Source organism: Electrona antarctica (genome assembly GCF_951216825.1).
Source record: "Electrona antarctica genome assembly, chromosome: 16".
Lineage (NCBI taxonomy): Eukaryota > Metazoa > Chordata > Actinopteri > Myctophiformes > Myctophidae > Electrona > Electrona antarctica.
In genome coordinates, this window is record NC_136797.1 from 12,952,209 (window position 1) to 12,979,570 (window position 27,362).

A 27,362-nucleotide genomic window follows, 5' to 3' on the forward strand; every position below is an offset into this window, starting at 1 on the left:
GTAACTCCATCAAATTGCAGCCTCATGTTTCCAGATAAATAAACCTTTCCATGTTGTTCTTTTCTCTAATGAAATGTGTGCCTGTCAGCAGTAGTTTTGTTGTGCTGGATATTTGACAACTTACTTGCATTTTCAGGAGGCAATGCTCCTTTTAAGTCTCAATGAGAAACATTAAAAATACATAATGTTGGGATATATTGAAACACGTACTGCATTTGGTGAAGTAAGGTTTCTTCCATTTCTGGGATACTGCCAAATGAAAGGCAGCAGCAGCAGCAGCAGGGGGGCAACAGGGTAGTACGGTTTTGTTTGGGGAAGCCGACATCATATTCAGTAGTTAGTGTGCTCATGGCTGACTCAGGTTAGATGTCTCCCTCACTGACGTGAGCCTGCATGCTCTTTGAATAGCTTGTTTTTTTCCTGGAGGCCCAATGATTTACTTTGATTAGTCCGATCGCTCATGCTTGAGAGACAGCTTAGAAGACAAACTCAAAGTCATACATATTTTAATACGGACTTGAGGCTAATATATGAGAGAGAGAGAGAGAGAGAGAGAGAGAGAGAGAGGGAGAGAGAGAGAGAGAATGTCGACATGCTGTGGTTGTCATATGTGGGACTGGGGGCATGTATTAGAAGCAACTGACAGTCAGCCAAAGACATACAAACTGTAATGACCACAAAACCGGCTTTATTTCACCACAAAATCAATCTTATTTCCCTAGAGAGTGCGAGAGAACCACAACGAAAAGACATAATGACAGAAACACCGAGACGCCCCCAGAGACACTGTGAGAAGGAGCTAGAATAATGTTGCTGTTAAGTTGGTTCTCGACGTAACCGTAATATGTCCATGTTCCTCATTTGAAAAAACATCCTAATGTTATGTTTATTTTTCATTCACAGTATATAACGTTAAAGTAACTAAACCATGATGTTTTGCTTTGCTCTGTTCATTTAGAAGAATTGGCTCTCATTCATCCATTCTTCATTTATAATTATTATGTTACTTGCTAATCAAAACATTAACTTGTGTGTGTGTGTGTGTGTGTGTGTGTGTGTGTGTGTGTGTGTGTGTGTGGTGTGTGGTGTGTGTGTGTGTCAGACAAATATAAATGCATCAAAATGTCTAGCCTATTTTGCATTCACCAGATTTTCGGTGTAATACTGTGCAATATTAATTTTAGTAGTCTTTTTGACGACGACTCTGGTAGAAGCTCCGTTGTCATTAAATCAGAAATGGTATTTATTAGCTGTCAAATACATAAATAAATACATTTCTGATATCAAGTGTCCTGTAGACACGACATATATTTAAAAAAACACATCAAAGCTCTGTTATGTATTTTTTTGAGACATTTGATCCTATGTCTAGGTTGGACTCAACCTTTGACATGATCCTGTTTCTGGTTTGACACAAATTCAATATTAATAGGTTTTTTCACCTATAGGCTATATTGTTAGAAAAATATATATTGCCACAATGGATTAGTGTTTTATCAATAACGTGTGGCACTTTCGTTCGCACCGTTCGATCCCTGATTGCAAAGTGCGAGTCTGAGTGCTCTCATGAGAGCATTTTGCAGAGCACAGAATCATTTTGTAATTTACAAATGGGAATTGTTTAGACAGAGTGCCAAGTTGGTAAACGAAAACATCACGGTGGTTTTACTACTATTTTAGAGCCTTTTTCTAGACGGTGACGAAAACAAAATTGAAAATAACAATCTTACTTTGTGACATTATGCTCTTCAGAGGGAGCTAACAAGAAGATGGTGGGCTGCTTTTGCTGTTTGCTCACCTAACAAGCCACTATCACATTTGTGTCCGTCTCTTCAGCTAGAGCGTCTGGTGTGTGCGCGTTGAGCTTTCACGGAGATGCTTATTTGATGAAAGCATTCAAAGCACTTTGAGTGTGCTCCAACATACCCAGAGTACTGGATTTACGAACTCGCAAGCGCACTCACGTTGGAAAACCTGCGTAGTAATTTTCATACTTCAATGCACTTCATGATTTAAACAACTCCTCATCGGATCTTAGCAAAAGTTCCTGTGAATGTGAAATCCGTAAGACTTGACCTTTTTGCATACCACAAAACCTGTGTAAAATGTAGATACCCAAACTAAGTAAAACAATAAATAAATAAAAGTAAATACCCGGTAATTTCCCCAAATTCAAGGTACCAAAAGTTAACTCTGAACCAGGTAAATCTGCCTTTAGCTTCTGTGGCCCTAATACATGGAACAACCTACAAAATACATTAAAATTTACCACATTGGTACCCTTGCATCGTTTTAAAACCTTGGTGAGCATACAGACCCCCACAATATTGTTTTTAGATCATATTGAAATTTGTTTTATTTTTTTATTTTTAAACCTATGTAATTCACATGTATACCTTTTTTGTTTTTCTTTCCCTGATCTTCTGATGTATTGTGATGTGTTTTTCTATATGATATTGTATTACCCGACGACACTGAAAATGAGTTTAATTGAGAATAAATAAAACTTGAATGAATTGTATAGCCGCTCATACTCGCAATTCTACCCCAGGAAAGATTTTATGTACTGTATGCAATGTATTCTCTATTTAATTTAAATATTTATTACGGGTCTGCAATGTTTTGCATTGCTGGAAGGTGGGCCCCCTTGCCTTGCCTCACAAGGCTTGTGTGAGAAAACGTAATGTTTTTGCGAATCCATATATTCTGTCGCTGATGCAGGACAAAGTAAGTAAATGTATTAAAAGAAAGTTTATGCACAATAGCTTACTGCTCCGAAAAATAATAATAGAATAAGCAAACGTTTCAACCAGGTTTGGTCCTCCTCGGGAGACCAAATCCGGTCAAAACATTGTTTGTAATAATAATGGTGTGCGTGCGTGCGTGCGTGCGTGCGTGCGTGCGTGCGTGCGTGCATGCGTGCGAGAGCGTCAGTGTGGTGCTTCTGAAAAGTGTTTTGTTTTTCACTCGCTGAAGACTTTTAAACTCACTTTTTAGCTATGATAGTTTGTTGTACCCGTCCATGTTCAGTTGTAATTATTCCCATGAGCAACATACAGACTGCAAAGAGGATAAATGACTGTGTTGGTTGTGTTGGGACAGACTGGGGGGTTTAACTATACCGCCTTAGTGCTTAGAGTTTAACTGCCGTTTATTGTTTTCTTAAGTACCCAATAAGCTGCAGGTGGTGGAAATTGCGACGAGAAATGAGTTAAATTGTCACGTGGATACATTATAGAAATTGTCGTGAATAATAATGTTTTCTTCCACAAATCAACTACTGTTGGTCGGAGTTGCTATTACTAATAATAATATCTGGGACTTATATAGCGCTTTTCATGACACGTGTGTTGGGGCCAGGGGGTAGTAACGGACCCCTCAATCATTCCCACCCATGAGCACTGCAGCCATTTGTGTTCTTTGGAACACCTCAATCACCGTCCATTCCCACCCATGAGCACAGCCATCACACTTACTACTGTACAATTGGCTTTTCATTGGCTAGGAAAGGCTTCCCTCTGGTTTTAGCACTTAATTCTCCCCCTAACCGCGCGGTCACCGTGCCGGAATTGTATTTTAAATCTCGATAGCTGCTTCTTTGCCTGGAAAGGAGCCAGCTTAGGTGGTTCGGGCATCTGGTTAGGATGCCGCTCTCGTGTGTGTGTGTGTGTGTGTGTGTGTGTGTGTGTGTGTGTGTGTGTGTGTGTGTGTGTGTGTGTGTGTGTGTGTGTGTGTGTGTGTGTGTGTGTGTGTGTGTGTGTGTGTGTGTGTGTGTGTGTGTGTGTGTGTGTGTGTGTGTGTGTGTGTGTGTGTGTGTGTGTGTGTGTGTGTGTGTGTGTGTGAGACGCTGATTTGAAAACTGTCAAGTGGCATTTCTTCCTCAGTGGGAATATGCATGCACAATTGGACGCTGCGTTGAGGAGTTGTGGCGATTTGTACAAAACGGGTCCAAAGCGGGCTACTCCTGAAAACGTATTATGAGAAATCAAACAAACCCGTCTTGATCACATGAGAGCATGTGTACTGATTTGTGTGAAATTTGGATAAAATCTGAAGGAGTAATATTAGAAAATGTGTTTTACATATGTCGGCCTCCTGGTGGCGCTATAAAGAGCAGATGTGAAAAATTACTTTACACAGATCCATGCAGTTAGAGATAAAAACACGAATTGGCCAATTATAACGCCACCATGAGGCTGAGTTGAAAATGTTCCAGTGGCATTTCTTCCTCTGCCTAGTGGGAATGTGTGTGCACAATTTCACGGAAATCACACTGTGTTCATGATTTGCGGCATTTTGTTTGAAACCGTGCACTCCTGCGAACTTTGGTAGCCAATCTTAGCCAATCAGGATGTAGTCTGAAAAATCTGAAAGACCCGTTTCGTGGAATGGCTCTAGAGAGACTGTACCAATTTGCGTGATGTTTGGACAAAATCTGTAGGTGTACTGTCCACATTGTGTGTGCAGAGAATGGCTGCGATCAAGCCAACGGTGCAGGAGATTAGCTGTCCACAGACGGAACGGAACGGACGGACGGACGCACACACACATGGACGGACGGACGGAGTGCAAAACATACTCTCCCCCCATGCCTTCGGCCTGGTGGAGACAATGATATAATACATCGACTCACTGGCTTTGGAACGCCTGGGATCCCCCCCAGGAGGAAGTCACTAATGTTGCTCTGGAGAGGGAAAGTCTGGAGCTCTCTGGTGGAGCTGTTGCCCCCTAGACCTGACTACGGATAAGCGGTTGAAGATGGATGGATGGATGGATGTCGATAGCTTTGCTTATTTAAAAAGCAGGTGACCTGCGCACCTGCACCGTGAGCGGCCTTCATCCACCTGATGAAGACCGCTCACGACCGAAACGTCGTGTCCTGATTAGAATGGCGTTTTAACAAAATAAACACTGTTGGAGTGCGGACTTCTCCTTCTCTGTAGATGGCTTTGCTTATACCTCATTTGAATCCTAGTCACGACTCACAGGAACGCCTCATTTGGCTATAGACAGAACGGTGAGTGTGGTGCTTACTTTATATGCAGAAGTTGATATAATCTCATTTAGGTCCTCCAATGTTCCACTTTGAATGTACTTTTCCTAGTTTTCTAAGTGATAAAACATAAAAACTATTACTATTACAAAATTGTGTTCAAATTATATCGGCGTATAGCTGTGAGCTGGAATTACTGTATGATTTCTGATTTCCTTCTCCGTCCTCCCCTCACTCGTGAACAAGACCCCGAGATACTTAAACTCCTTCACCTGGCGTAATGCCTCATTCCCTATACTTGGACTGCACAATCCACCGGTTTCCTGCTGAGAACCATAGCCTCAGATTTGGAGACACTGATCGTCATCCCAGCCGCCGTATACACGGCTCGGCTGCGAACCGGTCCAGTGAGAGCTGTCCAAGTGAGCATGTTTTCTCACCCTGCAAATCAATGGTTGCACTTTGTGCATCGCCGAGGACCCGGGCTGAAGTGAGACGAGTGCTAACTGCATATAGGAAAGCAACGGCTCGGCCAGTGCTGAGGGATTATGGGTCAATTCAGTGTACAGTATACACAACGATTTTATTCTACGCCAACCGAGTAAACCGTGGTTGTGGATGTTCTCCACCCGTGGTCCCTCTGCAGTTGCTCCATCCTTCCCTGGCAGAGGATAATGTTTGCCAGCGGATGAGAGGAAACGGACCTGACAGCCTCACACGACTAGCCTTAATGCGGACAAGCTGTGTTATGCAGGCCCCAGGGAACCTCTTTCTCTCTCTCTCTTTTGCTATATCTATCACGCACGCACGCACGCACGCACGCACGCAGAGTACAGCTCCCAGGGATTGTCTGTGTGGGGATCAGTGTAAACATCCACTGGTGTTGGTGAAGTGGACTGCTGCAGTGTCCAGGGCATGGTGACGGCTGATAAGCACCACTACACATACAGAGTGGTAGTGAGGTGGTCAATCCTCGTTAAAAACACCTCGCTCCAACCTGCATCTTCTCTCCCCGAGACATATTACCATTGCTCCTCGCTGAAAAGCAGCCTCAAAGAGTGACTTTAAGAGTGATACCTTTGAATCGGCGAGAAGATTGCAAGAAGGCATGCAGAGGGGATTTTTTTTTTGCCCCCCGAGGCAATTCAGGCACCACTTCCTCTCAGGCTGGTACAAATGCTGACTCCTTTGGTAGCACTAGGCATGCCCTAAACCCCAACCATATTACCCGAGAAATATAACAGAGAAATGTGTAGAGCCTGCACACCACAAGCTCATACGTTATGTACACCTGATATTGGACAACATTTCTATCCTCTGTGGATCTATCTTTGTCAGGTCAGAATGAAGTAATGTCCTTTAGGAGAGATGGCTTGTTGTCGCGTTAGACCCCTTGAGGGTTTAGCTATACTGTACTGTATTGAATCGCCAGTGGGTGTAATTTGTTATTCATGTACAAGCTCAAAAACATTTTTTGTGTGTCTTTAAGGTAGTAGGGTAACTTTGCTGTAATTATATATTCCCAATGTCAGCTTTCCCCCACCCCCATCTCTCTCTCTCTCTCTCTCCACACTGACTGAGCTCTCCCCTTATCCCTCTTCCTCCCTCTATTATGTCCTAGTAGTTATGTGCAGTTGCAAATACTTCTTATAACTTATAAGTAGTAAGTCGGTCTTCAGATTTAAAATGACCAAAGGACACAGAGAATGTCCTTCCATTTATTTGAAAGACTGTAAGACACGTGTTTACTCACTGTGTCATCAAATTCAACTATTCAAACCTTATATCATCCATATAGTCTTCTCTTTACATGTTCTCTTAGATACCACACACGCACGCGTATGGACACACACATGTACGCACGCACATTTGCACACATGCACAACATAAACCCTGGGCATTGAATCCACATTCACTTTTTCCCAATTGACTCATTTTGTCACGTCTACTTTGTGGAGCCGAGCCTGGTGATGATGGCCGCTCAGCACTGACTGTCCAGTGGTGCAGGTAATGAAGTGCAAATGGGGGTAATGTGCTGGCTGACATGCCAGCTTTTACAGATCAGGCTCCAATTGATTTACCTGCGTTCCCTGCAGTACGGCACTACATCCAATAATACCAACAGTGCAGAGTCGAGTAGGATATGGACATTAGGAAGTGTGCTCTTGGGAAGTGGTGGGCTGCGGCCTGTCATTAATCTGTTCCCTCTCAACGAAGGCTGTGGCTGTAGTATGTGCAGGGGTGAAAGTGCTTGTCGGAACATATACCTCCTTTATATTCTTCATATTCCTCATATTGTTTTCCTAATTCATGCATCCCTGAACACACGCATGCATTCAACTTATTTATGCCTCTACACAGTATGGTGTAGAAATTGTCAGCACGTTACTGTATCATTCATAGGAAATTATTTATTTAAAATCAATGGTAATGTCAAAACGTTTAAATCAATTTCAAACTCAATAATTAGGCTAGTATTTCTTGAAATTACAAATGTGTCACTTCAATATGAATGTCAATATTAAACTTAACAGTTACTTTTCTTTTAAATTAAAGCACCGGATATAATTTATAGCAAAATTAAACTAATAGTGTATGTTCCACAGATTAGTGTTAATTTTTACCACAAAACCTTAAAGGTATATTCAGTGATTTGACTTAATTCAAATATCACTTGTTTCTTCTTTTTTTCTGGATAATCCTCCCTACTATAGAGTGTGCTGACCATATAAGGAGTTCCTCCCTGTCCCCAGTGAGCCCCTGGGGTCAAAAAACCCTAGTTTCAGTTTTGGTGGCGGGTGGCAAAGCCTTCATCCAATCAGGATGAGAGGGGCCTTCCTCCAATCATGATCGAGTGGGGGCGGGCCTTGGTGCACATGCTGTTGGCCTGTTGCACTTCCCCCTACTGTAGAGCGTGCATGTGCACATTTTGTTACCGGGGCGGACTGGGTGGTTTTCCAAATCACCCAAATCACTGAATGCTCCTTTAATATCAATATCGCATCCAACAATTACTTTAGTTTGAAATTAAATTCAACATCACATCCAACAATTACTTTAGTTTGAAATTAAATTCAACATGACTATAACTCAACCTCAAACACACTACAGAAATGTTTTTTAGAATGTTGGTGGATTTTAATTCATGTCTGCCAGTTCACCTCAAAACTATCGAGCTTACAGGAATAATAATAATATGTCAGAGTGCGTCCGAGGGGGTGGCTCTTACCTCATACCCTTCCGATTCAACCACTCGCAAAACAAAATGTCACAAAACTGGAAAACACAAGTGATGAATATCGAGGGCACTCAGTCAACTGAACTTGTTCCATGTTGGCTCTTGAAAAATACAGTTGGAGGCCATCGATATTGTCCTTTTCTTTTTGCTGAGGTTTGCGTGATCTGCGCAAAAGGACAGTTAACCCATTTTGGGCGGGAACCCCTTTTTGGTGTTTTAAACATTATGTTATAATTTAGCTATTGAAAAATAGCAGATCTACAAGCTCATAGCGCGCCACCGAGTGGCGCGCTACGAGCTTGTAGGTCTGCTATTTTTGAAAAATCGTGAAAATATTTATTTCAGAAAACTGGAGGATTTAGAAGGATTTTTTTAAATTTTGAGGTCAGGCCTAAATGGGCCAAATGATAAGGGACAATATCGGTGGCACCCAACTGTACACAATGTGGCACTGCGCTACTCATGAGTCACGACATTTGACAGCCTTTCCCCAATAATATCACAGGTAGGGACAGCTCAGCTCACCATGACAGCTTGAGTGACATACTGTAGCCTCCGACCCCACACTTTGACATCTGCCGGGTTGACCTTTTTACCCAAATACAATACTCCTACACCACAACTGTCAAATCTTGAGTGCATCAATCAATAAATCACTAATAATAGCCTGCAGAAATTGCATTATATTGTAGCCCTCAGCTTCCATGTCTTCCAGTGCCATACCATACAGCACAGTCCAGGCTGGCTTGTCCCCAGCACATCACGTCCTTCAAACCTCCCAGAATCTATGTATTTATACAATTGCATGGTCTAATTAGAGCACATACAGTACATAATGAACTTGATCTCACAATGATCTCACAATGAACACAATGAAATTGCACGGATTGGCAATTCCGTACATACTGTACATGCCTATAGTTTCAGTTTATTTTTACTAGTTATAGTACAAAATCACCCCAAGGGGTCTCTGTGCACTTTACAGCAGCAATACATCAAAAACATAATCAAAGACACAAAACACAGCAATAAGTAAAACATGGTCAAATGTGCATAGCTACAGATCAACAAAGGCGGAAAACTAGGCGGAACCGTAGTGCATAGAGAAAAGATGTGTTTTTAGCCTCGATTTAAAAACCCAAAATCTGTACATATTGCACTACTAGAGTTTTGCGTGGCTTTCACTAGTATTGTACTATGTACGGAATTGCAAATCTGTGCTATTTCACCGTGTTTGGGCGAGTTCGGGTTTGACATTATTTACAACGCGGACGGGGCTGAGTCGGCTCTACCGAACTTCGCAACGTTCAACACGACAACTCGCACGCTCGGCGGCGTCTCTCTTGGCTCAAGTTCGGTGGAGACGGCGCACCTCCGCCACGGTCTGAGGAGGATTTCAGTGTAATATACAGGATTTGGGGGGTTTTCCTAGGCGTGTATGTACGGTATGTGTATGTGTTGTAGTCTATATCTGTGTATGTATGTGCATATTATGATATGCCTGAATAATATGGTCTAGCGCCCCTCAAAAAGTGAAGATGCGTGTCCATCTCTTATCCCCATCTTATCTCCTCTACCTGGTAGAGGAGAAACAAGAGAAATGGAGAGACAAGAAAAAGGGTCAGTTGTGAGAAGTGCAGGCAGGGAAGGTGTACTTCTAGTACTGAGAGTGTCCAGGTGTGGTCTTTCTTCTTTTCCTCTTACAAGTTACCACCTGCCTTAATACCACCATTCTTCAACCGCTTATCCGTAGTCTGGTCACGGGGGCAACAGCTCCACCAGAGAGCTGCAGACTTCCAACCATTAGTAACTTCCTCCTGGGGGATCCTGAGACGTTCCAAGGCCAGTGAGTCGATGTAATCCCTCCAACTGCGCCTTGGTCTCCTCCCAGTGGGACGTGCCTCAAGGACCTCCCTAGGGAGACGCCCGAGAGGTATCCTAACCAGATGCCGAACCACCTAAGCTGGCTCCTTTCCAGGCGAAGAAGCAGCGACTCTACTCCGAGTCTCTCTCTATAAATACTGTATATCAGCTAATAACTCAGGATGATAGCTGGTATCATTATGTTCCAATATTAATATTTTTTATTGTGAATGGTGATGGTAAATACATATATTCAAGGATTTATAACATTTATGGACTACCGAGACATCTTTGACTGCAAGGAACACCATATTGATTGCCTTGGGATACTATACAGTAGTACAGAGGTATAAGCCCCTCCTATGCCCAGCTTTGTGTGTTTGTGTGTACCCCATAGCGATGATTTGATTGGCTGAGCAATGTGTGTACCCCATAGCGATGATTTGATTGGCTGAGCACGGAATTGAGGATAAAAAAGTGAGGAAATAAAAGTGAGGACGCCAATTGTGATTGGCCGGACTGTGATGATCGAGAGCGCCCCTCACTTCACACGAGAGTGATTTTTTAATGACCGAAAATATTACATAATAGTATAGGTCTACATATTCATGCAGCTTTTCATATTCTACATGCTTAGAGTCCTACGGAGAAATACGACCACATTACACCTGAATGAAGTGCCTGGTGCTGGGAGTCTGGTGCAACGCACAGGTCCTGGGCCTGGTGAGAGCAGGAGTGGACCTGGTGAGACATAGCAGGGGCCCGGACAGGAGTCAACCCACAAAGCCTAGTCCTGGCAGAATCTGGTTCTCCCAGTCCCGCCAGAGTAGTTCCGGAGCAACGGATTGTGTGGCCTTTGCTCATTCCCTGATGGACTGATCGAGGGCATAGCTACTGGGACGTAAGTCGGGATTTGATCAACCCCCGGCTGGGTCGCCTGAGTGAGGGGTATGATGTTGGTAGACCCGAAACCCTGTTGACCTCAGGATACATCACTGAGGATACGTCCCAGGTGCATCCATGTGATGCATTTTTAGTTACACCACTTCTAAAGTCCTTACAACATCGCTGTGTGGTTCTATAGGCCCTGATAAATCTGACATGCTTGTGCCATATGACCCTTCTAGGACTATCCTGGGCCTACTGTTTTTGTTTTCAAGAGTTTGAACAAAACACGACGAAGCAGCGTTTTTGTCACTTTGAATGCTTCATTGTATATGAAATGTGCTGTACAAGTATAACGCTGGCTTGCCTTGCCTTCAGTGGAGGTGATGATGAGTTCTGGACACAGTGGGTGTTGCACTGTCACGCTCCTCAGTGTCATCATCCTGTTGCCCTGCTTTCATCTTCAATGTTGGCCCATGATCAGCCTATGATCTGTTATTCAGACATTTTGTGCTCTCTGTTGCCCATTGCTTTCACATGGGTTTCACAGTTTAGGATTTCCTTAGATTCTAAATGTCTAGCTATAAATATGACTTAGCAAAAGCATAGCTGTTATTGGTATATTGTACATATTAAGTCAGCTAGCTGTTGCCTTCATAGTGTATATATCCGTAGTGATAGGCCATATTTCTTTTCACGAAGTATAAAATGCTTTGAAGAAAAAGGGAAAAAAAGACATTACATTACACATACATTTCCAATCTTTCTGTCTTCCACATCCTCATAAAACTAATGACCTGGAAATGAAACTACACCTACGCACGATACAAAATGTGATATATATTCACCAGCTGGAAAATGAAAAATTGCACGTATCAAAGTTAAACATGTCATGGCATATTATCTGAAGTATTGGTTTACAGTAAGCCATTTTGGCTATAAAATAATCTAATATTATAATATCATACGTATACGGTATATTTGATGTAGAATTCTCAGCGTTTGGGAAATAACCTGTTTTTCCAGTTAATGCTCATTTATGCTTGAAAAGGATATGAATAATTCATCGTTGAGGTGTAAAATGATCACGTGTCCGTTTATTGTCAAACAACGCTTGTCAATTCACTCAATTGGATCATTGACAAAATTATGAAAGAGCCTTAAAAGGTGATTTTCGTACGTCAAACCGGCTGTCCAAGATTCCAAATGAAAGGCTCCACTGCTCCGAGATCACTGGCTGGCCCTGAATTCTATTCACTCTTTGGTGGTTGTCTTGAGCTCCATCGGCTTTCTTGGCTTCTGGCCATGATTGCTCTTGATCTGTCGTGCTGTGAGGCTGCAGCAGTCTCACATTTTGAACCTCTTCTTATTTGAAGTCTCCCGTATCACTCACCCTGCATGCGCCTCTGCCAGTTATTTTTTCTCGCTTTCCTTCACTCTGCGCGCGGGAGACTGGGTGCGTGCGTGCGTGCGTGCGTGCGTGCGTGCGTGCGTGCGTGCGTGCGTGCGTGCGTGCGTGCGTCCATGGCTGAGGCCACACTGTCATTCATCAGGCTGCATTTGCTCTGTAATAAAGAAGGACTGTAATTGATAATCAGAAAGGAGGGAGGAGAAATAGCAGTGCTCTAAATGTAGCCGGGGGAGAATATCTGTTGCTGAAAGCAATTAACTAACTCTCCTCGCCTCCACTTTCCACTCCTCCAATCTTCCATCATTTCTTTCTAACAGCAACAACACAGAAAAATCATGATATATGTTATCATACATACAGTACATCATCTCATTCTGGCCAATCACAATTTGCCTTCCTCACTTTTGTCTTCAATGTTTGTGTTTACACAAACCCTCAAAGCTGGACACAGGCGGGGCTAGCGCCCCCTCAAAAAGAAGGATAAGGAAAGATACGGAGCCACCTTTTAAGTAGAGGGAAACGGACATGGCTGAGGGAAGTAGGGGTGCTGGGGGGGCTGGAGCACCCCCTCCACCCAGGCACAGCCCCCCCTCGGACAGTAGGGGGGAAATAATAATAATTTTAATCAAAACAGATTTCTGTTACTAGGCTTAATAAATATGCTGTATCACAGTACCAGCACCTTATTCTGGTTAATTGCCTGTGTCAGTTTTCTCATGCGTGTGGAGAGGGAAAGTAAAAGCCACTTTTCTGCGTGAAATTTTGCGGCTCACGCGCGCGCACCCCCTACTGTACGTTCAGCACCTCCTAGCGTAAACATCTTCCCGCGGCCCTGGAAACGGATGCTCTTTATCTGGGGCAGTGTGCCTGTTGCCTAGGCCCCTGGGGTAGACTATATCAGGCTGATTGTGTGTGTCACTAGGTCCTGATGACAGTCAGCATCTCCTTTATTAAGTTGCACTCAGTAGGATCCACTCTGGGCTAAAATGACTAAGTAATGTTTTAGGGGTGTATATATAGTATACTCTCCTTGATCATCTTTCTCCCCTGACAGATGAAGGCTTTAACTCTTTGCAGAACCGAAGGCCCTCAAAGCACTTACATTCAGTCTTTGGGTTTTGATGACATGAGGTATTGATCTGTTGAGCTGGGGTGAGATGCAGTGATGGTCAATGGCATGATCTCCGCAGGAGAAATTGACATTCCACAAGGGTAACCTCTCATGCAAGGCTGTAGAAGCACTATTAGATGAAGATGACACCTATACAGTTCAGTATGTATAGCCAGTATTTCACAGTTCTCTTTTGGGTGTCAACACTCGTTCTAAAACACATTTTTCCCCCCCTCTGTGATATGTTACACAACACTCTTTCGATGAAGCATGGATAATAGTGCTAGACAGTAGACACAAGACTTCATTTTCCAAGACTATGTTCACACTAGGATCAGATGGATTTATAATGGAGAAGAATTGGGGATATTGTAGCATGCTGTTCTGAATCCCGTATTTAAAGTGGACATTATAGTAACGTTGTTAATTTATTTCGACTGAATAGTTTTTGAGGAGCGCACGGCTTACCGAAATTACGTCATGTGGCAGCCTAGTCTATCCATGGACTTTTAACGTTTGTTTAGAGCACTTTTAACCCATTTAGACCGTACGACGTGTGAGAACGTCATAACTAATACAACCGACGGGTTGCTAACTTGCTAGGACACATGTTATGTTATGTACACACGTCCTAGCGCATTTGCATTGATATCAAACGAGAGAAATATTCTGATTTTTTTTCTTTTCTTTTTTGAGTTGGCCTCTCCTTCTGCACCATACTCCTTGCTCTTTCGCGCATGCGTGTTGTCGTTCACTTCCCTGTTAATACACTGACACCACGCTAGACAGGAACGCCCAAAAACTTCACATCCGGGGTAAGAATTTACCCCGGAATTTTCTATGGCTGCCAATGCAACTTGGTCCAATCCTTAATCACATACGGACAAACATCTATGCCGATGCTATCTAACTTGCGGAGGTAGCGTGCCTTGTCCACGGGCAACAGATCTTTCAATGTATGGCATTGCAAATACGTTTGATAATCGCTACTCTGCTCAATATTGTTTTGAAAATGCCGCAAATTGCATTGCAGTGAACGAGCGAAAATCACAACTTCCCCCGTTTGTGGGCAGAGTCACAGTTTGAGGCGCTGTTTACGCGCCGTGGTGTCAGTGTATGCCCTGTCTGAAAAGCGTCCACCTCCCGCCCAGACAGGGGCCAGACTGGTGAACCGTGTCCGTAATGTAATGTAATGTAATGTAATGTAATGTAATAATTCTTCTTAACCACTTCCACCACAGCAAAGCTATTCTCATTCACCAAAAGTAGGTGATCTACAAGCTCACAAGCTGTCAGGATGAGGTTGTGCACAATGTGCAGTCTATATATTTTGGTTCTTTGATTTTGTATATAGTGCTTACATTAGTCCTTTAATGCAGACCGATAAAAATAAGGCAACATAAACCCATAATAATTGAATAAGTGTGGAAAAATCATTGGTTTGTGATCAGCTTGACTGCTTAATGAACAGTAAAGACATCAGGATTTGGTTAAACCTGTCTGTTAGCCTGGTCCGGAGCAGGCTAAGTCCACAGCATTATTTTCCATGGTAACTAGTGTGGCTTTGCTTTCATGAAACCGAATCAAGCCTCAACATATATCCAGGTTAACTGGCAAAATTAATCTGGCAAGATTTACCAGCTTTCATGAAACCGGTTAATCGCTGATCCAGGATATATTAAACCAGGATACCTGTTAAATCCTGGCTTAATCTCTAATCCAAGTTTCGGGAAACAGGCCTCTGGTTCCCTGTTCTTGTTTTTGACTACTTTGTCATTCTGATGATCAACTGCCTGCTTCCTGCCTGCAACTCCTGTGTAAGATTTGACTATTCTTCATTAAATACCCAGAACCAGGCTCGGTTCTGGGTCCTCTTCTTTTCTCTCTCTACACTACATCTCTGGGTGCTGTCATCCACTCCCATGGCTTTTCCTACCACTGCTATGCCGATGACACCCAGCTGATCCTCTCATTCCCCCCCTCTGATACCCAAGTGGAGGCACGCATTGCTGCTTGTCTGGCTGACATCTCGGCGTGGATGTCGACAAACCACCTGAAGCTCAACCTGGACAAGACCGAGCTGATGTTCCTCCCGGGGAAGGGCTGTCCGCACCGAGACATGGCCATCACCATTGATAATGCTGTGGTGACCTCAACTCGGACTGCGAAAAATCTGGGTGTGACCCTGGACGATCAACTGACGTTCTCGGCAAACATCGCATCAGTGACAAGGTCCTGCAGATTCCTCCTCTACAACATCAGGAGGATTCGCCCCTTCCTCACGGAGAAGGCAGCCCAGGTGCTCATCCAGGCTCTCGTCATCTCCCGCCTGGACTACTGCAACTCCCTCCTTGCTGGTGCTCCGGCATCTGCCATCAGACCTCTGGAGCTTGTTCAGAAAGCTGCGGCTCGTCTGGTGTTCAACCGCCCCAAGTTCTCCCACACAACCATCCTTCTCCGTTCTCTACACTGGCTCCCCGTAGCGGCCCGCATCCAGTTCAAAACCCTGGTGTTAGCCTATAGGGCAGTGAAAGGAACAGCTCCTTCCTACCTCCGGGCTATGGTCGATGCCTACACCCCTGCCCGACCACTTCGGTCTGCCACCTCGGGGCGACTGATTGCCTCGTCACTCAAGGGTCCTTCTGGCCGATCCACACGGTCACGACTCTTTTCTGTTCTGGCCCCACAGTGGTGGAATCAACTCCCCACTGATGTTAGGACAGCAGAGTCACTGCCCATATTTCGCCGCAGGTTGAAAACCCACCTCTTCAGGAAACACTACCCTTCCTCTCTGCCTGACCTACTTGTTGTTAACTAGTTGTACGAACGCTTGTTTTCTATTGTTGTATTGTTTATTGGATCTTGTTTAGTCGATACACTTAATTGTTTTAGCTCATGCTCATTTGATTTAGCTATTTTGTCTCATCTGTTTAAGGAAATAGGTAGCTGATATATTGCACTTTTACCTTAGCGCTAGGTATACTCTTGGTTGCTTGTTTTTGCAGAAAATGCACTAAAGACTTCTGGTGATTAGTAGTTTTTGTTCCCTACCTATGTTGAATACACTTATTGTAAGTCGCTTTGGATAAAAGCGTCTGCTAAATGACTGTAATGTAATGTAAAAAAAAAAAGCTGCTCTGTTTCCTGTGACTCTGCATTTTGGGTTCCATTCACTTTGCATCCATGACATGGGGCACTGCATGACAGCTGTATGGCTCTAGCGTGCGTGCATGTCTTTGGATAGATAGCTACGGTAGACGGGGAGACACAGGGGGAAAGGGCACTGAATAGGGAGGAGAAAGAGCTATAGGAATGGGGAAATGAGCATATGGAAATATCATTATTTTCCAAAGAGAGAGAGAGAGAGAGTGCCGGTGAAAGTGAGACAGTATAGAGATGCAGAACAATGTGTGGCCGGAGATTGGTTTTGCCCGCTGAGCGCTCTTTATCTGATGGTGTTAATCTGTTCACTGTGTTGTCACGCACCAGCACATTTAACTAGCTCTCTCATATCAAACGGAAGACCTTCAGACTCATTAATTGAATTAGCTCTTTTATCTCCATATCTGCCCATGTCTACTGCTACCCCCTAAATACTAACTACACTGACTGCTATTTCCCTATAACTGATTGACTCGGGTCTGGCTTGCCAGTCATTGGATACTGTCTAATCTAATTAATATTTCCTCCCACACGTAATGATTTACCTGCAGAGATGGGGGGGAAAGTATGCTGTAGGTCAGGGGTGCATGCTCACCCTTTTTTGACTTGAGAACTACTTTCAAAATAACCAGCTCAACAAGATCTATACCCACCATTGCTGAAAATAGTTTAAATATGTACCTGAGGTTGCTTTAGAATAGCAGTGCTGGCATTAGACAAATGCACTTGGAATGGGAAATAGAGTGGGAGAAATCGAATAGGTTCGTTGTTTTTGTATTTAATTTATAATGCTAGCGATGTTTGTGCACAGCAACACTCTTGAACAAACTCTTGACAAAATATTGCATTGTGGATTTGAACTGTATTAACTGTATTTGTAGTAGGAGGTTTGCTCAAAAAGGATTAAGTGATTTAAATCTGGGGGAAGTACAGTTAGGTGGTTGAAATAATTTAATAGAGGTTGCCAGGTAGAGTAAAAATATTGCTGCTTTGATGTGAATAGTACTTGAGTCGGGAACGCTTTTTATTTTATTTTCTTGCAGGGTAGTAATTCAACATCAAAGAAATTGTTTCAAAATATGTGGATCAGAAAGTTTGTAATTTAGAGCATGACGTGCGCGTCGTGTGCAAGGTGTGCTGACATTCTCTGGGCAGTGACAGTCACAGCACATCTCTCAAATAGAGAGTTTAGGCCTGGGGAGCATCTCTCTGACAACCCCATCACATCTGTAAATACTCATCCCACTGATGCACAGGTTTCCATGGAATTAATGAGGCCGCTTCATGTGCTGATGCATGAGAAAGTGGACCTTCTTTAAATTGCTTTTCTTTATTATTTCACCCCACCCCCTCCCCATGCAGAAATCACATGACAAACCAATCCAATTTAAAACCTGACATTCCTTAATTTAGCTCCTGTATATCGCCTGTTGAATGTGTTGACGTTTGTATGTCACATTCTGATTGACGGGCATTAGAAAGAAAGAGAAAGAGAGCAGGATAAAGAGAAGAAATATAAAGCAGTATAAAGGGAAGGAAGGAAGGAAAGAGAAAGAAAGAAAAACTACATTGAAGACAGAGGGGATTTTTGATTGATTGATTGAAATATGTATTAACAGTTTGCAGAATTACAGTACATTTCAAGCACAAACTCAATACAAAGACTGTTAACTGTGAGTGGACGACCCAATTAAGCATTACACTTGTTTACAAGAGGGTCCACCATGTTCAATTCATCAAAACATGCAGAGACGTACAAATAGACACTTCTATATAGTCAAAGAACAGAACAGGAATTCATCATTAAGACAGTGTTTGTGCGTCCATGTACTGTGTGTGAAAACAAATGGAGAAGTTGGGATAGGAGGGACAAACGCCCGTCATCGAATACCAAACAACTCGCCCCTTTACCAACTCGCCCCGCAATTTTTTTTAATGTAGTTAACCGTTAATTTAGTATTTCCCTCCCTATCTGAAAATTAAGATGAATAACATGACACAGAGATGGTGACTGCTTAATTAAGTTATAATTTAGGACCTTCTATCAGTTAATTTCGTTTTATTAAACACATTCTTCCATGTTTTGTAATGGCATCATCATGCTATTATGTCCGTGGATATACAGAGTGAACTTAACAATGATACATTAATATGATAATACCTTTTATATAATCACCAACATGAATTATGTTTGTTATCTACAGCTAGGTAGAGTAGTGGGGCGAGATGGAAAAGGGGCGACCGTACCTGTTACCCCGTCATCATCCGTTTGTGTTTTAACGTTGTGTTGACGCCATCAGAACTCTGAGGTGCAGCAGGTACAGTATAATTACTGTACCATGGTGACTATACGGTGAAGACAGAAGTAGGCGAAGTCAGCCATCAATCAGTGGTCTCTGCTAAAGCCATTTTGTCTGCCTCAGTCACAGCGGCAGCCTTTATCTATTTCTATATCGGCTCGTTTAGAACAGCACGGAGCTGCACACGAGCGGTTATTATTACCACCTCAGAGACCTGGATAGAAGATCAAAGTAGTCAGACTGAGCCAGGGAGATGTGAGGACTGTGCTGGCTGCAGCTCTGTTCTTTTGGACTGGGGGCATGGTTTGTAGTATTCATTACCCACTTGTTAACCTTGGCGTTTCTTTGACCAACTATTAGAAGTCGTCCGCAGTTATAGAGCACAATAGTACTGTGTGTGTGTGTGTGTGTGTGTGTGTGTGTGTGTGTGTGTGTGTGTGTGTGTGTGTGTGTGTGTGTGTGTGTGTGTGTGTGTGTGTGTGTGTGTGTGTGTGTGTGTGTGTGTGTGTGTGTGTGTGTGTGTGTGTGTGTGTGTGTGTGTGGTGCGCATGCATTTGTGTCATTTTACACCATCTTAGATAATTTTTTTGAGTGGTGCAAACCACTCCAACAACTGGCTTTGTTAGTACCCATGTGTGTTTGTGCCTGTATGGGTGAGCATGGTTGCTATGGTTAGTATGTGACGTCACTGACATCACCGACATCACATCAGAGTGATCTCAAAAAAGCTTATAATCAATCTCTATCGTTATTCTTCAACAGTTGTAGTTGCACCACTCAGTTCACACGGGTGTGATTTTTAATTTTTGAGTGGTGCAAACCACTCCAACAACCTGTCCTCAGCTCCCTGCCGTTAATCCTGTTAGATGGAGCAGTTGATGGTTTTATCTAGACCAATCACAGCTCAGCAAAATTATCATTACAGCTCCCATAAAGAATTGTTTTTTTACCTAATAAAAACAATGTTGTATTGTTGTCTTTAAACATTCCATGTGATGTGGGAAGAGATTAGCGTGAGTGAGTGGCAATAAGCTTGATGAGAGGAGAACGAAGCCAGGGTTTCTGCCTGGGCATCTGTCCAATGCCCGACCCGCATGCTTAAGCTATTTTGGGCGGGAACCTCCTTTTGGTGTTTTAAGCATTATGTTATGCTTTAGCTATTGAAAAATAGCAAATCTACAAGCTCATAGCGCGGCACCGAGTGCCGCGCTACGAGCTTGTAGGTCTGCTATTTTTGAAAAATCGTGAAAATGTGGCGCAAACCTTTGAATATTCCTTCAGAACATTTTTAACTAAACTTTTTTTAACTAAAAACTTTGCTTCTGGAAGGTCCCTGGGACAACATATTTTCAGATGGGGGTCGGCGGCCAATTACATTTTTGGGGGTCCTTGACATGAAAATGTTTGAGAACTGACAAACATGGGGTTTTCAGAAAACTGTCAGGATTTAGAAGGCATTTGTAGAATCGTCCTCAGGTCTAAATGGGTTAACCATGTCTAACGCAAGTTCTCAAGATCGAGTTGGGAGGAGGCGGCGGCGGCGGCGGCGGCGGCTGTGTAGCGGGGTGGTGTCTTATAGAACAACAGAGTGGAAGAAAAAATAACCAAAATGTGTCCTGACTGAGTGTGCCACCACCTGTTGTTTCCCGCTCCAGTGAGAATTCTAGAGAACATTGTTATATCAGCCACAGGAAATTAACTCCCTGTACTTACAGGGTGTAGAACAAGACTGAGGCTCGCTCGAATGTTTGGATGTGTACATACACTTACACAGTGTTTCTCAGAGGATAATTCACAGTAAAGCACGGCTGCGCCTCTTAAGATTATTTCCATTCAGCCATCTGTTTTCTTGATGCTCAGCTTGTAGAGTACACCGCTGATGAAATAATGTTTACTTGTACCAGACAGGCCTAGTTAGGCCTGCGTTGCTCAGAGATTTAGCCACTCAAATAAAACAAATTGGGACACAAAAGCATTGTGACTTGTGCAATTATTTCAGATTCAGCTTTATTGTCGCATCACAGGTTTACAGGCGTAAACAAAAAATCACACCCGTGTGAACTGAGTGGTGTAAGGTTTTATATAGCATGATCAGCTGTGGTCTGACGTAATGAAATAAGGTAAGGTATTATGTAGCCTGATCAGCTCTGATCTGACGTAATGAAATCACACCCGGATGTGATTTCACAACTGGCTTTTTCTGTGCAGAGAAAATGACCAAGGTTGCAATGGTCATCCAGTTCACCCGGGTGTGATTTAATTACGTCAGAAATTATTTTGAACATAGCAACCATGGTCATTTTTTTATGCACACAAAAGCCAGTTGTAGGAGTGGTTTACACCACTCAAAAAAAGTGTGGGAAATCCTTGCGCGAGCATCATTTGCAGTTTCAAGAATATGGTTTAGGGCCTGGGCCATGGCTCAGTGGTCCAGGCACCTTGGCTGGTAATCCAGTATGGCAGTGTGCGACTCCCGATCCCGACGGCCTTTACTGCATGTCTTCACCCCCATCTCTCTCCATTTCCTGTCAGCCTACTGTCTGTCCCTCCATAAAAAATATAAAATAAGTATGGCAAATCGAGTGGCAAAGTGAGTGGAAAAGTGAGTTTAACGTCGCTTAACCTCGTCTAATACAATCAGATAGGACTTTTTTGTTTGGATGTATGGGCTGTCAAGGCCAGAAAGTAGTGTTTTGCCACTCAGTAGGCGTTCCCGCATAACTTCCTGGTTTGATGCAAGGACTGTCTAAAGAGGACGAGACGCGAAGACCGTACGGGCGACGCCATGTTGCTTATGGTGCTCCATGGAAGGAAAGAAACATGCGCAATGGGCTATATGCAGCCAACACTTCCGCGTTCAGCTTCCTTGGTCTCAACTGCGCATGTTTCTTTCCTTCCATGGAGCACTATAAGCAACATGGCGTCGCCCGTACAGTCTTCGCGTCTCGTCCTCTTTAGACAGTCCTTGGTTTGATGATGATGTCACGCGCATACCCTCTATATGTCTGACCATATTATACTGTAAAGGCTAGATGGCTCACCCGCGCTGCTGGCCAATGGAGAGCTACGTGGCTCACCCACCACCCGCACTGCTGGCCAATGGAGAGCTACGTGGCTCACCCACCACCCGCGCTGCTGGCCAATGGAGAGCTACGTGGCTCACCCACCACCACCCGCACTGCTGGCCAATGGAGAGCTACGTGGCTACGTGGCGGCCCTCTTACCGAGGGGCAGCATAACATTGTGTCTATGGGGCATGTACTTTTTAAATAACCATAACTTGCTCAATTTTCAACCTATTTTCAAACGATTTGGTTTGTTATAAACATCAGAGACGTCCACATACTTAGGCCTACGTATATGCTTTTATATGACGTTCATATAAAAAATAACAGTATAAGCAGTCCTGGATCATAGCCACGTTGATAATGTTTGTAATAAACCAACCCGTTTGTAAATCCTTCAAGATTTGAGGGAGTTATGATGGAGTTTGAGCTGCCATTGAACATACTGTACTGTAGCCCCTCAGCAAGATGGCCGCCGGGTGAACTATGTCAGAGACTCCGCCTTGAGCCATCTAGCCTTTATATATGTCTTTGGGTCTGACTATGCCAGTCATTCTTACAGCTCATTTATTTTGTGACTGTGACTGCGTTAGTTGTAGTATTATTCTACTGTAATTTAATATATTTCTTGTGACCTGTGTGTGTGTGTGTGTGTGTGTGTGTGTGTGTGTTATAGGGTGAAGCTGAAGGATGGTGTGGCGTTTCTTGGGGCCAGGGCCAGCAACCCGGTTGCCTGGACAGTGAGTCAAGATGTCAGAAGTGAAGGCCACAGGGTCGTCACCCTGCACTGCCGCAGGAAAGACGGCAACTTTGGTCAGAGGTAGGTCATCTAACAACTCAATTCCCTCCAATTCAGCTTCCTCGTATTATTTCAGCTGGGAAGATGTGTTGGCCTTGTGGTTAGAGTGTCCGCCCTGAAACTGGGAGGTCGGGGGTTCGATCCCCAGGCCGGGTCATACCAAAGACTGTAAACATGGGACCCAATGCCTCCCTGCTTGGCACTCAGCATCAATGGGTTGGATTGGGGGGTCAAATCAACTAATGATTCCCAAACGCGGTGCACGGCTGCGGCTCACCGCTCCAAGAGATGGGTCAAATGCGGAGAACAAATTTCACTGTGGTAACGTGTGTGACTAATCGTACGACTTTGACTTTGACTCTGACTTTGTGCTTGTCATTCAGTAGGGAGATTGATTGATTGATTACTTTATTGGCAGAAATGTAATCAGTACAGGGTACAGTCAAACAGAAATGTAATCAGTACAGGGTACAGTCAAACACACGTCCAAAGGGATCACCGAAAAAAGTCCTTGCGGTCCTGTTTCCATTCAGATCCTGGGTATTCAATTCATAATCATGACGTGAAAAATAACAACAAAATTCAAATCATCATTAAGGTAAAAATGACAAACATATATGTACAGGTTGGGGAACAAAGAAGGGGGTTATAAGGAGGTGGGGGTAGTCACTAGACCAGGGGTCTGCAACAGGCGGCTCTAGAGTGGCTCTAGAGCACACCCCTAGTGGCTCCCTGTAGCATTGCAAAAATCGATGGAAATGTATAATGTTTACCCTGTAGAAAAAGAAAGATAGCTGGCGAAAAACAGAGGATTTAACAGTTCGTGGACAGAGGCTTTTGCCTTCACAGCCAATGCAGATTGGCTGCCTGTATGTTTAATCTGCAATGAGAAGCTATCAAACAACAAAAAAAGTAACGTTGAAAGACATTTCCAGGGAAAGCATGCTAAATTCTGTTAGTTTCGTAGCAACCCGGGAGATAATAAAGCTTGGCAAGCCGCGTACATTTTCTTTGCAGCTCCAGATAGATTTTGAATTTATTTTTGGTCGAAAATGGCTCTTTCAACAACTTGGGTTGCCGACCCCTGCACTACACTATGGGGGGGGGGGTAATCATTTCCTCTCCCTTTGGCATGCTGAAAGGTAGATTTTCAGGCCTGTTTTAAAGGACGCCAGGGATTTGCATTGTTTTGAGGGAGGGAGTCAGGGCATTCCACACTTGGGTGGCAGTGCTGTAGAAGGAGACTTTAGTATAGTAGGCAAGGCAAGTACTATTATGAACATGTAAGTTGTCTGTTTGTTTGGTGGTTTTATTTTTTTAATATTTTTTGGGGCATTTCAACATTTGCCTTGCATTTCAGCGTTTTGCATATTAGCATTTCTCAAGCTTTAGGTTGGCTAGCTCGTTCATGTGTCTGATTGTTCTGGGGGAAACGCTCTATAACGGACTTAACGGAGCCACTTTGCATGTGGCATCGTCTGAAACGGTCTGTGATTGGAGTGACTAATATGGTCTTTAATGATCCGGTGAGCTTTGCTGACATAGCGGTCATCATGGAGGGAAGATCACGTCCACGGATGCCCTCATCCATCCGCACGACCCATTACGGTTGAGGTCGGTACCGTTCCTACGCGGTGATGCTTGCAGCCACGCGGTCGAGGCAGAGTGGCAGGCATATCATTTCACCATAATATTGTCACGGACATCTATGATATTATTTCATGACATTGTGACGTAAACACTGCTGTTCTATAGAAACTGTTGTATAGCTTGCACTTAGAGGTCCCCAGACGATCGGTAGGCGGAGATCGCTGATCGTCTGGCAGATGAGAGTGGGAGCAGCTTGGAAAATGACTGGTTGAGTCACAATGGTCTTTGTGTGTGTGTGTGTATGTGTGTGTGTACGTGTGTGTGTGCGTGCGCGTGTGCCTGCATGAAAGAATGAAGGGGTGTGCGTGCGTGCAATGCATGTGTTCAAATGTGTGTCACCCAGCCGAGCCTTTGAATATTTTAGGTGGAGATACTGTAGAGTAGAGTAGCAGTGGGCAAAGGAAGTGACATGCCCTGACTGGGGTTGTTATTTCCACCCGTGTGTCAAGGTGATGAACGACAAGTCATCCGTCATTTGAATGTGTCTCTTTCACGGCCCAGCCTGTGAGCAGGGACAATGAATTATAAAGCGCTTTCTGAGCCAAGGTCATAAATATTGAAACTAGTACTATTCCTTAGATATCATCAGGGTGCCATTTTATTTTGGGCCACCTTGCTTACTTGCCCAATATAGGCAAGCAGCAATCATAGTGTAAACGGTCAAATCCAGAGTCTTAATTTTACTCAGACACTCTTCATTGCTGTCAGGTGGATTATGTCCAAAACTGTTACTTATTGTAAGACTTATTTTGCCGGGGAAACGTTCAGAATAAAAGCACTAGAGTAGACTATTTTGTCGTGCCGTAAACAAGGAAGTGATCGGCTGCGCGAAACATGACACTGAGCGCTGCACAAGGCGTTGCTATGTTACATGTGTATACTCTTGAGTTACAAATGTATAAATTAACACAGCTTTTACTGTGTACATTCTCTATATATCCTTGGGATTCACTTAACTGAATGATTAAAGAAAATCATAGTGTCAACAGAGCGATCCAAGGAAATCCTCACTGTAACATAGCCTACACCCTACATTATTATATACTTATAACGGGTCATTTCGAGGAAGCAATCTGATTGGTTGAAGTATATCCGTGCTTCAAACCAGCATGATGGAACGCCTATAATCAAAACACAAAACTCAGCTGCTCTATTCTCCCAGAGCGCAGCCGACTGGGTTGCTATGCTAGGGTGTTTCTTGGAACACTTTTGGTCTATAGTGGCTACATCTGTCATTAAAAAAGATTTTTAGCGAATATCTTAGTTATAATGAAATTGAGTTGACGTGTTTTTAAAGGGTAATTGTTGTATAATCGCAATATTACCCTCGAGGGTCGTGCTTTACCGTCATAATGCACAATAATGCGCGACTGGTTCCTGCAGCAACGCAGGCGTGCATTAATGACTGTAAAGCACACCCTCTCGTGTAATATTGCTTAATCGTCACTGTCTGGGAGAAACCTATATTCAATATCAAAATGAATGCCCTACTAGCAAAAATGGTCAATCTACAATCAGATAATGCATTACGATGCAACTCCTTCTGAAAACATTTTCAGGTGAACCTGCCATCTCCGTATAGCTTTCATACATACACATTTATTTTATTTAACCAATGAAAAGTTTGAACAAAAGTGTGTGACTATACATCAGTGTTGTTTTTGGCAGCAAATTTTGATTTTAGTTTTAGTCATAGTCTCTTGAATAGTTTTAATTTAGTTTTAGTTACATTTTAGTCACCTGGAATGTTTTAGTGTTAGTCTAGTTTTAGTCGACTAAATGTCATAAGATTTTAGTCGACTAAATCTACAGTTGATTTAGTCGACTAAAATGTATTTTGGCGGGCCTTGATGCCGTCGTAATGACTGATTTTACACTTGCTGAAAATAGCCGATCTACAAGCTCACAACGCGTCGCGCTGCGACGCGTTGTGAGCTTGTAGATCTGCTATTTTCAGCATGCAACCAAGTGTAAAATGACTTATACTGGTTATACTGGATCTCTTGTCCACTAGTCCCTTCCTAACATTTTAGTCTAGTTTTTATTTGTAGACGAAATTGTCAGTATATTTAGTCTTAGTTTTAGTCATCCTAGCTTAGTTTTCATTTAGTTTCCATTTAGTTTTCGTCTGTGAAAAAAGGTAGTCGACGAACATTTTTCGTCTTAGTTTTAGTCGACGAAATCAACACTGCTATACATATACCTACATGTGGCTCTTTCTTCCATTTCCTGTAATGTAAAGTGACGGTCTGGACATACATGGTTTCCACATGAGAGTGACGATATGTGCCATACGCCACCTATCCAGATGAACCCAAAGGTCTCTGTTTTAAATAAAATGTAAGTCAAACTGCTGGTGCAGTAATGGCCTAAATTAATTAAATTCATGGATTTTTCAGCTCCCCATTCCCTGCCAGCATATTCCGCCTGACACTTGGCATAGTTTACTTCTCCTTAGCAATCACAGAGGGCATATTTTATTAATCTGTTAGCCGGTGGGTGATATTTTGCAATCTAGTGTGAAATTATCCTCATAAGGCATAATTGAATGGGGTGTTAATTAAAATAAAATCCTACATAAATAAAATAAAGCTCAACCTCTAAATCAGTACAAATTAGACGAGAATCTGTTAGTGTTTCCTTTGTTGGATACAAACGTTGGTACTCAACCCCCGTTTTTTGACCCATAGATACTCCCAAATATTATTACTGAACGTTTCTCTGTCAAATTTAAAAGTACTGGAGTATACTTGCTTTTATGATTAATATTTATTATTATTTCTCAATCACAGGGTACAGAAAAGAATCTTCGCAACAGTGCCGTAACAATTACAGCAGAAACAAAGGAAAAACAGAATGCAAAAGCGAACAGTAAAGGAAAGAAA

General features: G+C 43.2%; 1 protein-coding gene across 4 annotated transcripts in view; it reads left to right on the plus strand.

Annotated features, from left to right (window-relative positions):
- LOC306939789 (transmembrane protein 132C) overlaps nucleotides 1-27,362 on the plus strand; it is a 220,629-nt gene that overhangs the window by 79,255 nt on the left and 114,012 nt on the right. For all 4 annotated transcript variants that reach the window (XM_079524487.1, XM_079524488.1, XM_079524489.1 and 1 more), the window contains one exon: nucleotides 22,705-22,848. In XM_079524487.1, the coding sequence (XP_079380613.1) occupies nucleotides 22,705-22,848 (144 nt within the window). The remainder of the gene's footprint in view (nucleotides 1-22,704; nucleotides 22,849-27,362) is intronic.